Source organism: Polyodon spathula, chromosome 36 (assembly GCF_017654505.1).
Source record: "Polyodon spathula isolate WHYD16114869_AA chromosome 36, ASM1765450v1, whole genome shotgun sequence".
Taxonomy (NCBI): domain Eukaryota; kingdom Metazoa; phylum Chordata; class Actinopteri; order Acipenseriformes; family Polyodontidae; genus Polyodon; species Polyodon spathula.
This window is the reverse complement of record NC_054569.1, coordinates 587,033-599,876: the sequence shown is the minus strand read 5'-3', so window position 1 is coordinate 599,876 and position 12,844 is coordinate 587,033. Positions and strand designations below refer to the sequence as shown.

Below are 12,844 nucleotides of genomic sequence, written 5' to 3'. Positions count from 1 at the left end.
ATCTTACATGAACCGATGAGTGAGACCCCAACACAGACACACAGAAACATGAACCGATGAGACCCCAACACAGACACACAGAAACATGAACCGATGAGACCCCAACACAGACACACAGAAACATGAACCGATGAGACCCCAACACAGACACACAGAAACATGAACCGATGAGACCCCAACACAGACACACAGAAACATGAACCGATGAGTGAGACCCCAACACAGACACACAGAAACATGAACCGATGAGACCCCAACACAGACACACAGAAACATGAACCGATGAGACCCCAACACAGGCACACAGAAACATGAACCGATGAGTGAGACCCCAACACAGACACACAGAAACATGAACCGATGAGACCCCAACACAGACACACAGAAACATGAACCGATGAGACCCCAACACAGACACACAGAAACATGAACCGATGAGACCCCAACACAGACACACAGAAACATGAACCGATGAGAGCCCCCAACACAGACACACAGAAACATGAACCGATGAGACCCCAACACAGACACACAGAAACATGAACCGATGAACCGATGAGTGAGACCCCAACACAGACACACAGAAAGAGAAATGGAAACTGTTAGCTTTCAGATTGTGAAAGAGAGTCACAAAGTCCACTCGTGAAACATACAGGAATTTTATACAAACTGTATTAATAAATATCAAGGTAATTACATATTTACAAAATAAATAAACAACAAGCAACAGACATGCTGCACATGTGCAAAGAAACGAGTCCCGGTCCTCTACACTGTGAAACACTGGCACTGCAGACGATCACACAAGGAAATCAACGCCCTGGTCTTGGTAAACGCACCCTAACCCAATCTTCATACACACATCGGCAGACACTTTGTCCAGTACAGTGCAATAACACACTAGTTCCACTCTGGGGTGTTTATTTACATTGTAATGACCAGGTCACCGCGTGTGCTGCTGCTGTGTAATGACAGTGAGATCACAGACACAAACGTGTACTTTAGCAAGGAAGTGGTTTTTTTTTTTTTTTGCTTGCTCTCTGCATATTTCAGGTGACATTTTACATTCAAATGCACTGTAATTACACTGTAATTACACCGCTGGTCACAGAGTTATTACATTGTAAATACACAGACTACAAACAGTATAGTTACACAGGACGCTGGCAACTAATAGAATTCATTTTGTAATTAACAATGTTGCTGCATTGTAACATCATGTGTTATTATTGTGTTATTACTGTGTACTTGTGTTATTACTGTGTTATTGTGTTATTGCTCTATGTTTGTTTAGTACTGTCTTTGTGTTATTACTGTGTGTTGGTTTATTGCTGTGTCTGTGTTATTATTGTGTTATTGCTTTGTGTATTACTGTGTTGCAGTGTAATTACTGTGTCGCGAGAGACACCTAATATACATTGTTACCATATTCCCTGAGGATGTCATTGGATTACATTATCCTCTGGGGTTCAGGCATCTTTTCAGAATGATTCCCTGCAGTGAAGGCTCTGAATCTCAGAGTGTGATGAACAGCAAGCCAGTGTCCCTTAGCTAACTAGTAGGATCTCCGCATTCAGCTAAAGGCAATTAAAGTACATTCACAAAGCCTGCTCCCCTCTCTTGGTCAGTCTCGAGAAAACGCATTGCTAAGCATACAGAAGCTGTGGTACATCAGTCCTCTGATCCCCGTGTTTGTATACCTGTGTAATTGCAAAGACTCAGTCAATATACCTACACAGTAGCGTATAAAACAACCCTGTATCGGATCATTTCTGATGTTCGGATTTTGGGGGGCATTCTAAAAGTCCTTGGATTTACACAGCCATACATGTGGCGATCTGGGATTTTTCACATTTCAAATGAAACAAAAAATACAAGCAACAAATAAAAAAGGGGAATCCCAAAGCTGCCACCATTTCAAACCTACATTCAAATTGCCATGAGTCAGCATTGTTGATCAAATCCATGTAAATCTATCACCCAGGAGTCTGGGCATCAGTTAAATGTCAACTCCACTGCAGTTAAAGACAGACGCTGCCCTGGAAGGACCTCACTCTGCACACCCAGGAAAGGAAGCTGGGATGCGGAGAAGAGAAGTGGGGTGTCCCGGCCAGACCCCAAAACAGAGTGGCTGTGTGCAGGGGTCAGGCCTGGCTCGCTTGAGTCCGTGCCCCCTTGTACTCCAAATCCGAGGGATTCCGCCCCATCCCACTCACAGGGCTGCAGTCTGGGGGCTGTCTTCTTCAGGTACCCATTGGAGAAGTGCTGCAATGCATTCTGGACACAGGCAAGGAGCTCCTTCCGGCCTCCTGCAGCATGGCTCTGCCTGTCCTCCTCGCTCTCCTCTCTCACACTCTGAACTCCTTCAGTCTCCAGTCTGAGCTGCCCTGTCCCACTGTCCCCAGTGTCCTGCTGTCCACAATGTCCCTCCAGCCTGCACAGGAAGCAGTCTCCACTCCCAGAACACACACAGCCTCTAAAGCCAGGTCTGTAGCCCTCACAGTCACTGTGGCTGTCTCCCATTGGCTCGGGCAAGCTGAGCAGCAGCGTCTGAGGCAGCTGACTGCGATAGCCACAGTCCTGCACCTGTATGCTGCACTCCAGCACCTCAGTGTTCTCTAGGAGGGGGCTCAGTCCCACACTCACCCCACTGTCCTCTTTGAGGAGGCCGCCCTGCCCCAGGCTGGTCCCACTGTCACCACACTTCCCCTCCTCCAGAGAACACTGGCCAAGGCTCACACAACCACTGTCTGTGTCCTTCTGCAGCCCCGCGGTGGATCCGTTGGCCTCTCCCCTCCCCTCTCCTCCTCCTCCTCTCGCACTGCCTCTCGGTGCCTCCAGGAGGCACTGCTCCAGGCTCACGCCGCTGTTGCAGCTGCCACGCTCATCTTTCCCTTCCGTGAGGAACCACATCCGCTCCGAGAAAAAAAACACCCTCTCCAATGGAACGTCGCCAACCACCAGAGGCGTCCAGCCGGACTCCGGGATTCTCAGAGACTTCTGAACAGGAAACAAAGCAAAGGAGTGATTAGGGGTTTATTGAGCGGTGGGCGTGCTTATCAACTGTTTGATGAAACTTGGCACAAGTTCCAGGAGTGGGTGGCAGGGTTTTAATATTTTTCCAGGTTGTATTTGCAAGCAGTGTTCGCCATTGGCTTCGGAACAGTGCACTACAGTGCAGTACAGAATAACTTGCTGCATTTTAACCCATTTTACCCGTACGACCAGTTTAATCAATCTTAAACTAAAAAAAAAAAAAAAAAAATCACGTAGCACCTTTCATGGTTCACCATCATCACAAAGTGCTTTACAAGAAATGAGACCAGGGTGTGTGAGCTATGCGTCACAACAACATCTCACCGCAAAGATGGGACACAAGGAGGTTCAGCGATTTGCTCGGGGTCACACAGTGAGTCAGTGGCTTAGCTGGGATTTGAAACGGGTACTTCCTGGTTACAAGCCTGTTCCTTTAACCACTGGACCACACAGCCTGCTATAGTGACCTTCATCTGAGCAACTTAGTGAAAGCCGCTTTGAAAGTTGTCAGTAAAAGTGTTCCAGACAGTGGAGGAGCAGGGAGGCTCCCCAGCGACCCGGCAGGACGCACGCAGCAGCACTCACCAGCACAGAGGGCAGGGCGGCCGGCCTCTTGAGAACCAGGTGGAGAGACAGCAGGGAGAGGCTCAGCAGTGTCAGCAGGCCCAGCACAGAGAAAACGATCACCAGCGAGGTGACTGGGCTCTCTGCAGAGACACAAACACAGCACTGAGTCAATGCAAACACAAGCACATGGAGCAGGAAATCAAAGAGAACATGACAAGATGTTCACGTGTTAGCTGCTCAGTATAGTACAGAGCTACACAACAGCACAGTGCAGTCAAGTTCATGAGGATATAAGATTTGGGTTGTACCTGGAATTGGCACGAGCACGCACTTCTCTTCAGAGAGCCACGTCCCGAGTCCTGAGATGTCCTGGATAGCAGTGCTGACGCAGTAGCTCTCCCCTCCCTGCACATACTTCTCTAACTCCATCTCCATCTCATCTTCCTTCAGGACGAACTTCTGCTCGGGTACACAACACAAGACAGGCGTCAGCCGAAATTCCCTGGGGCTGCCCTTGGTAGAGTGACACAGCAGTGGACACATGGTCCTCTTCTGACATGGCAATGGAACCCAGCTGTACGATCAGCCAGCAATCCATCGGCACCGCACAGCTTCAGTATCCCTTATTAAAGTCTCCCATAGTAATGGCATAGCAACGTCTTATAAAGCACAGCAAAAGCATGGTAAAGCATAGGGAAGCACTGTAAACCACAGAGAGGTCTGGTAAAGCATAGGGAAGCATTGTAAAGCACAGAGAGGTATGGTAAAGCATAGGGAAGCATTGTAAACCACAGAGAGGTCTGGTAAAGAATAGGGAAGCATTGTAAACCACAGAGAGGTCTGGTAAAGCATAGGGAAGCATTGTAAACCACAGAGAGGTCTGGTAAAGCATAGGGAAGCATTGTAAACCACAGAGAGGTCTGGTAAAGCACAGGGAAGCATTGTAAAGCACAGAGAGGTCTGGTAAAGCATAGGGAAGCATTGTAAACCACAGAGAGGTCTGGTAAAGCACATTAAGAATACAAGGCAAGCCATGGTAAAGTATGATAAATGCATAGGACAACCATGGGAAAAGCATGTGGGAAATTCTAAAGTTAGCATGCAAACTGACAGCAGTACATTGTTGTAAGGGAGCACCCCCTGGTATTGCAGCACACAGTGAGCTGAGCTGCGTACCTTGCTGTCCTGGTGTCCGTGTCGCAGGTGGATGCTGAACTTCAGTCCTGAGGGATACTGCTCGAGCAGCGTGTCACTGGTCTTCAGGCTCAGCCTGACTAGAAAGGAGTGCACTGTCACTGTCACGTCACACCCAGGGGGCTCCAGCACAGCTGAAACACAAACGGAAAGGATCGCTCGCACACTGCAGGGAAGAACGCCGCCACACGGGATACAGGCAGTGTACCACGACAACCAAACCACTACTTACTGTCACGGAGCTGGAATCTCTTTGTGATGGCCCAGTCTGAGGTCCAGTTCTGAAAGACTGTCCGGACCCGGGCCAGGTAAAAGGCCTCGCGCTGCGTGAGTTTGTTGGACAGATCACAGCTTGTGGAGTTTGTCCGCTGGCAGCCCTTCTCCTTGTTCCACTTCTTCTTGGAGTCATATCTTTACAAGGAAAAAAACAGCCGGGTAAAAATTAGGTAAAGGAAAAACTTACAAGCAGACAAATAGCTTTCAGCCAGTGCCTTCAGACAGTTTGTGATGGATTAGCACTGGCAACAGAAGCAGCCGTCCACTTTCCTGCCTGCCTGGCTGGTTGTCTGTCTGTCTGTCTGCCTGGCTGGCTGTTGAGAAGGAGACTAACAGACCGGGGTCCTGTTTTTGTGGCTGCCTTGTCTTGGTACAGCACAGGACAGGTTATCAGTCAGTCTGCCCGCTCCGTCTCTCTGCAGCAATGGCTGAGGGAGGGAGCGGTCTTGGGGCCGAGCTGAGGGGGGTGTGATACCTGCCTTTTGTACAGGACGTTGTACTGGACTGCCTGCGGGGCTCCTTCAGGGGGTGCCCAGAGCAGCACCACCCGGGTGTTCACAGAAACGACAGTCAAGTTCCTCGGGGGGCGCAGGTCCTGTCCTGAAAGAGGGAGAGAAAAGACTTCATTCATGACTTCAAAATGCCCAATCAGAACTCAAAGGCAGAACCACAGGAAGGTAGAAGTCAGCGCCTTGACATCACTGGGTGTTGCGTTTTTAACAAAGAACGAAAACAAGGCAATCGGCACGAGGTTTCTGAATCTACCAGGGGGTGGGGTGGGGTGGGGGGGGTCTGAAAACCTCAGTGTCTACCCCTTTAAGAGCTCAGCGGGCTCTCTGATTGAACACTCACTCAGTGTCTACCCCTTTAAGAGCTCTGCGGGCTCTCTGATTGAACACTCACTTAGTGTCTACCCCTTTAAGAGCTCAGCGGGCTCTCTGATTGAACACTCACTCAGTGTCTACCCCTTTAAGAGCTCAGCGGGCTGTCTGATTGAACACTCACTCAGTGTCTACCCCTTGAAGAGCTCAGCGGGCTCTCTGATTGAACACTCACTCAGTGTCTACCCCTTTAAGAGCTCAGCGGGCTCTCTGATTGAACACTCACTCAGTGTCTACCCCTTTAAGAGCTCAGCGGGCTCTCTGATTGAACACTCACTCAGTGTCTACCCCTTTAAGAGCTCAGCGGGCTCTCTGATTGAACACTCACTCAGTGTCTACCCCTTTAAGAGCTCAGCGGGCTCTCTGATTGAACACTCACTCAGTGTCTACCCCTTTAAGAGCTCAGCGGGCTCTCTGATTGAACACTCACTCAGTGTCTACCCCTTGAAGAGCTCAGCGGGCTCTCTGATTGAACACTCACTCAGTGTCTACCCCTTGAAGAGCTCAGCGGGCTCTCTGATTGAACACTCACTCAGTGTCTACCCCTTTAAGAGCTCAGCGGGCTCTCTGATTGAACACTCACTCAGTGTCTACCCCTTTAAGAGCTCAGCGGGCTCTCTGATTGAACACTCACTCAGTGTCTACCCCTTTAAGAGCTCAGCGGGCTCTCTGATTGAACACTCACTCAGTGTCTACCCCTTGAAGAGCTCAGCGGGCTCTCTGATTGAACACTCACTCAGTGTCTACCCCTTTAAGAGCTCAGCGGGCTCTCTGATTGAACACTCACTCAGTGTCTACCCCTTTAAGAGCTCAGCGGGCTCTCTGATTGAACACTCACTCAGTGTCTACCCCTTTAAGAGCTCAGCGGGCTCTCTGATTGAACACTCACTCAGTGTCTACCCCTTTAAGAGCTCAGCGGGCTCTCTGATTGAACACTCACTCAGTGTCTACCCCTTTAAGAGCTCAGCGGGCTCTCTGATTGAACACTCACTCAGTGTCTACCCCTTTAAGAGCTCAGCGGGCTCTCTGATTGAACACTCACTCAGTGTCTACCCCTTTAAGAGCTCAGCGGGCTCTCTGATTGAACACTCACTCAGTGTCTACCCCTTTAAGAGCTCAGCGGGCTCTCTGATTGAACACTCACTCAGTGTCTACCCCTTTAAGAGCTCAGCGGGCTCTCTGATTGAACACTCACTCAGTGTCTACCCCTTTAAGAGCTCAGCGGGCTCTCTGATTGAACACTCACTCAGTGTCTACCCCTTTAAGAGCTCAGCGGGCTCTCTGATTGAACACTCACTCAGTGTCTACCCCTTTAAGAGCTCAGCGGGCTCTCTGATTGAACACTCACTCAGTGTCTACCCCTTGAAGAGCTCAGCGGGCTCTCTGATTGAACACTCACTCAGTGTCTACCCCTTGAAGAGCTCAGCGGGCTCTCTGATTGAACACTCACTCAGTGTCTACCCCTTTAAGAGCTCAGCGGGCTCTCTGATTGAACACTCACTCAGTGTCTACCCCTTGAAGAGCTCAGCGGGCTCTCTGATTGAACACTCACTCAGTGTCTACCCCTTTAAGAGCTCAGCGGGCTCTCTGATTGAACACTCACTCAGTGTCTACCCCTTGAAGAGCTCAGCGGGCTCTCTGATTGAACACTCACTCAGTGTCTACCCCTTGAAGAGCTCAGCGGGCTCTCTGATTGAACACTCACTCAGTGTCTACCCCTTGAAGAGCTCAGCGGGCTCTCTGATTGAACACTCACTCAGTGTCTACCCCTTTAAGAGCTCAGCGGGCTCTCTGATTGAACACTCACTCAGTGTCTACCCCTTGAAGAGCTCAGCGGGCTCTCTGATTGAACACTCACTCAGTGTCTACCCCTTTAAGAGCTCAGCGGGCTCTCTGATTGAACACTCACTCAGTGTCTACCCCTTGAAGAGCTCAGCGGGCTCTCTGATTGAACACTCACTCAGTGTCTACCCCTTTAAGAGCTCAGCGGGCTCTCTGATTGAACACTCACTCAGTGTCTACCCCTTTAAGAGCTCAGCGGGCTCTCTGATTGAACACTCACTCAGTGTCTACCCCTTTAAGAGCTCAGCGGGCTCTCTGATTGAACACTCACTCAGTGTCTACCCCTTGAAGAGCTCAGCGGGCTCTCTGATTGAACACTCACTCAGTGTCTACCCCTTTAAGAGCTCAGCGGGCTCTCTGATTGAACACTCACTCAGTGTCTACCCCTTGAAGAGCTCAGCGGGCTCTCTGATTGAACACTCACTCAGTGTCTACCCCTTGAAGAGCTCAGCGGGCTCTCTGATTGAACACTCACTCAGTGTCTACCCCTTTAAGAGCTCAGCGGGCTCTCTGATTGAACACTCACTCAGTGTCTACCCCTTTAAGAGCTCAGCGGGCTCTCTGATTGAACACTCACTCAGTGTCTACCCCTTTAAGAGCTCAGCGGGCTCTCTGATTGAACACTCACTCAGTGTCTACCCCTTTAAGAGCTCAGCGGGCTCTCTGATTGAACACTCACTCAGTGTCTACCCCTTTAAGAGCTCAGCGGGCTCTCTGATTGAACACTCACTCAGTGTCTACCCCTTTAAGAGCTCAGCGGGCTCTCTGATTGAACACTCACTCAGTGTCTACCCCTTTAAGAGCTCAGCGGGCTCTCTGATTGAACACTCACTCAGTGTCTACCCCTTGAAGAGCTCAGCGGGCTCTCTGATTGAACACTCACTCAGTGTCTACCCCTTGAAGAGCTCAGCGGGCTCTCTGATTGAACACTCACTCAGTGTCTACCCCTTTAAGAGCTCAGCGGGCTCTCTGATTGAACACTCACTCAGTGTCTACCCCTTGAAGAGCTCAGCGGGCTCTCTGATTGAACACTCACTCAGTGTCTACCCCTTTAAGAGCTCAGCGGGCTCTCTGATTGAACACTCACTCAGTGTCTACCCCTTTAAGAGCTCAGCGGGCTCTCTGATTGAACACTCACTCAGTGTCTACCCCTTTAAGAGCTCAGCGGGCTCTCTGATTGAACACTCACTCAGTGTCTACCCCTTGAAGAGCTCAGCGGGCTCTCTGATTGAACACTCACTCAGTGTCTACCCCTTTAAGAGCTCAGCGGGCTCTCTGATTGAACACTCACTCAGTCTGATACCCCTTTAAGAGCTCAGCGGGCTCTCTGATTGAACACTCACTCAGTGTCTACCCCTTTAAGAGCTCAGCGGGCTGTCTGATTGAACACTCACTCAGTGTCTACCCCTTGAAGAGCTCAGCGGGCTCTCTGATTGAACACTCACTCAGTGTCTACCCCTTTAAGAGCTCAGCGGGCTCTCTGATTGAACACTCACTCAGTGTCTACCCCTTTAAGAGCTCAGCGGGCTCTCTGATTGAACACTCACTCAGTGTCTACCCCTTGAAGAGCTCAGCGGGCTCTCTGATTGAACACTCACTCAGTGTCTACCCCTTTAAGAGCTCAGCGGGCTCTCTGATTGAACACTCACTCAGTGTCTACCCCTTGAAGAGCTCAGCGGGCTCTCTGATTGAACACTCACTCAGTGTCTACCCCTTTAAGAGCTCAGCGGGCTCTCTGATTGAACACTCACTCAGTGTCTACCCCTTGAAGAGCTCAGCGGGCTCTCTGATTGAACACTCACTCAGTGTCTACCCCTTGAAGAGCTCAGCGGGCTCTCTGATTGAACACTCACTCAGTGTCTACCCCTTGAAGAGCTCAGCGGGCTCTCTGATTGAACACTCACTCAGTGTCTACCCCTTTAAGAGCTCAGCGGGCTCTCTGATTGAACACTCACTCAGTGTCTACCCCTTGAAGAGCTCAGCGGGCTCTCTGATTGAACACTCACTCAGTGTCTACCCCTTGAAGAGCTCAGCGGGCTCTCTGATTGAACACTCACTCAGTGTCTACCCCTTGAAGAGCTCAGCGGGCTCTCTGATTGAACACTCACTCGGTGTCTACCCCTTGAAGAGCTCAGCGGGCTCTCTGATTGAACACTCACTCAGTTATTCAGTATTTTGACTCGCTTTGCTCACACTTCCTGATCTCTGACTGGCCTGGATTGCGTGGTTTGAGGAAGCTGTTGCCTGACATCACTGCGTGGTTTTTCAGCACATTTTTAAACAGGCTCTTTTGCAATGCGGGAATCTCGGTTTATTGGTACACATTGTTTCCACGTTACTTTACAGACACCAGTGAAACAGAAATAAAATATTTGGAAACGCTTACCCTGTTAAAAAATCAATAATGTGTCTTTCCCCAGCAAGTCTGCTGACTTTTAACATGGTTTGTACGGGTCGTTCATTATTTAAATTAACATTATTTCTAATCACTTATTGAGAGAAGTGACAATTGTTTTTTTTTTTTTTAATTTTTTTAATGAACAGCCGAAATAGATCAAAACAGTAAAAACAACTGTAAAACCCCAGATAAAACCGTCATTAATTAAGCCTCTCTAACAGATACAAGGAACTGACCCGTTTTTGTTCACGAAAGTCCCCTGAGGGAAAGCTTATAAAAAGCCCCGCGTTCCGCAGGTCCGGGAAGGAGAGCGCTGCTCCCGGCAGTGCTGAAGCGGGTTCTTCGCGAAACGGAGAATGCGCTCCCCCGGCGCTGAGCGCTGCGATGCGCGGCGGCTCCGCACTTTCCTCTGCGGTTCAAACCGACCGAGACGGAAAGAAAACACGCTCCCTTCAAGATAAGAGCGCTTCACCCAGAGACGAGCCTCCCTCGCACACCCCGGGCTCATCGATTAGCACGCACGATGGGAGAAGGCATTTTAATCAGGGCAATACATTTAAAAAAAAAAAAGCATTTATTAACAACATTATTTGATTTGTATTTTGACCCACGCAGTCAGGTGGTAAAACGATGATTCAAGCCCTTTGATGTAACATTTCGCTCAGTAACCCGGAGGCTAGACATTCAGCAAAGGATGTTTACCAAGCAAGTTGAAGACAAAGTGTGCTGGTGTTCAGAGCCTCGCCGCGGGGCGCAGCTCTGTGACCCGGCACACTACACCCCACACACACCCCTGCACTGAATCAAGCTTCAGCCGGGACATCCCAATTCAAGGGGCTAGCAGCTCTGCTAAAAAAACTGAAGCTAGCTTCAGAACCCCAGAGCCAGATACGTAAATACTGATAACAACGCCCCGCAACGCCGCCCCTCTCCGCTTGAAACGGCGTGAAAGTGTCCCTCTTACCTGCCACGCTGCAGCACAGTCTCAGGATAGCGAAGACTACGGGCACCCAGTTCCACTCGGCCATCGTTCATAGCCTGGGCATGCTACCGGACTGACTGACTGGCCGGCTATTAGACTGCCAAAGAGACTACCAGAGACCCCGAGCCCTGGCTGTGTGTTGCTGTCTCCAGTATGGCAGTTGCTTTGTGGTTGCTCTGTGAAGGAGCGCTCGCCTCTCTCTTGCTGTCTCTCTGCCCCTCTCTGAAGCGCCCCGGCTCTGGCTGTGTGTTGCTGTCCCTGGCTGTGTGTTGCTGTCGCTCCCTCTCTCTTGCTGTCTCTCTGCCCCTCTCTGAAGCGCCCCGGCTCTGGCTGTGTGTTGCTGTCCCTGGCTGTGTGTTGCTGTCTCCAGTATGGCAGTTGCTTTGTGGTTGCTCTGTGAAGGAGCGCTCGCCTCTCTCTTGCTGTCTCTCTGCCCCTCTCTGAAGCGCCCCGGCTCTGGCTGTGTGTTGCTGTCTCCAGTATGGCAGTTGCTTTGTGGTTGCTCTGTGAAGGAGCGCTCGCCTCTCTCTTGCTGTCTCTCTGCCCCTCTCTGAAGCGCCCCGGCTCTGGTTGTGTGTTGCTGTCCCTGGCTGTGTGTTGCTGTCTCCAGTATGGCAGTTGCTTTGTGGTTGCTCTGTGAAGGAGCGCTCGCCTCTCTCTTGCTGTCTCTCTGCCCCTCTCTGAAGCTCTGGCTGTGAAGCTGTCTCCAGTATGGCAGTTGCTTTGTGGTTGCTCTGTGAAGGAGCGCTCGCCTCTCTCTTGCTGTCTCTCTGCCCCTCTCTGAAGTGCCCCGGCTCTGGTTGTGTGTTGCTGTCCCTGGCTGTGTGTTGCTGTCTCCAGTATGGCAGTTGCTTTGTGGTTGCTCTGTGAAGGAGCGCTCGCCTCTCTCTTGCTGTCTCTCTGCCCCTCTCTGAAGCGCCCCGGCTCGGTCTGGTTTGCGCAGATGACTCGCTTGCAGTGTGGGAGTTCCACTTCGTCACTCCCTGTCACTTCCCCTTTCTTCGCAGCCAGTGCTTTTCGTCGCTTTATTTCTAGTTCACTTTGTGGCATTGCCGGGTAATTCCTGCAAACTACCCCGAAACTAACAGAGGCTAATCTGAGGGAAGGGTTCTGTAAAACCGCCCACTGATAAGCAGAACCCGCTTGCTTTCATAAATATGCTTTTCACAAAACTCAACTCCGCTGATAAGCAGAACCGCTTGCTTTAGAGAAATATTCAAGACGTGGGTGAGTGAGAGCACAGAGCAGGGTTTTACATCATAGTTTAAACTACTCGTCAAATAAAGTGTTATTATTATTATTATTATTATTATTATTATTATTATTATTATTATTATTATTATTATTAAAATGTGTTTGAGTTTTAATTTTTTTTATTTTTTATTTTCGTTGTCTCATTAAAACTCATCATCCAGCTCCTCTTCTCCAAAAACAATAAGTTCAGGTATAGTTCAAATAGTTCGTATACAATTTGTCCTTTTTGTTCAAGTTGAGTTGAAAATTTTGAGCCTCAGTGAGCCTCAGTGTTTTAGATTGCATTTTTCTCCTAGCTGGTAGCATCGTTTTCTGATGGTGTCAGACCCATGTATTTTTTGTGTACTGGGGTTGGCTTTTTGCAGGTGTGAGGAGCCCCCCCCCCCCCCCCCCCCTCCCCCCCTCCCCCTCTCG

General features: G+C 50.0%; 1 protein-coding gene across 1 annotated transcript; it reads right to left on the bottom strand.

Annotated features, from left to right (window-relative positions):
* Positions 1-589: 589 nt before the first annotated feature.
* il10ra (interleukin 10 receptor, alpha) lies at positions 590-11,434 on the bottom strand. Its single transcript, XM_041235008.1, has 7 exons — positions 11,159-11,434; positions 5,553-5,673; positions 5,030-5,208; positions 4,780-4,931; positions 3,912-4,062; positions 3,622-3,743; positions 590-3,000 (listed from the first exon to the last, which is right to left on the bottom strand). The coding sequence occupies exons 1-7, from the start codon at positions 11,220-11,222 to the stop codon at positions 1,996-1,998; spliced, it is 1,794 nt and encodes a 597-aa protein (XP_041090942.1). The 5' UTR covers positions 11,223-11,434; the 3' UTR covers positions 590-1,995.
* Between the last annotated feature and the right edge of the window lie 1,410 nt (positions 11,435-12,844).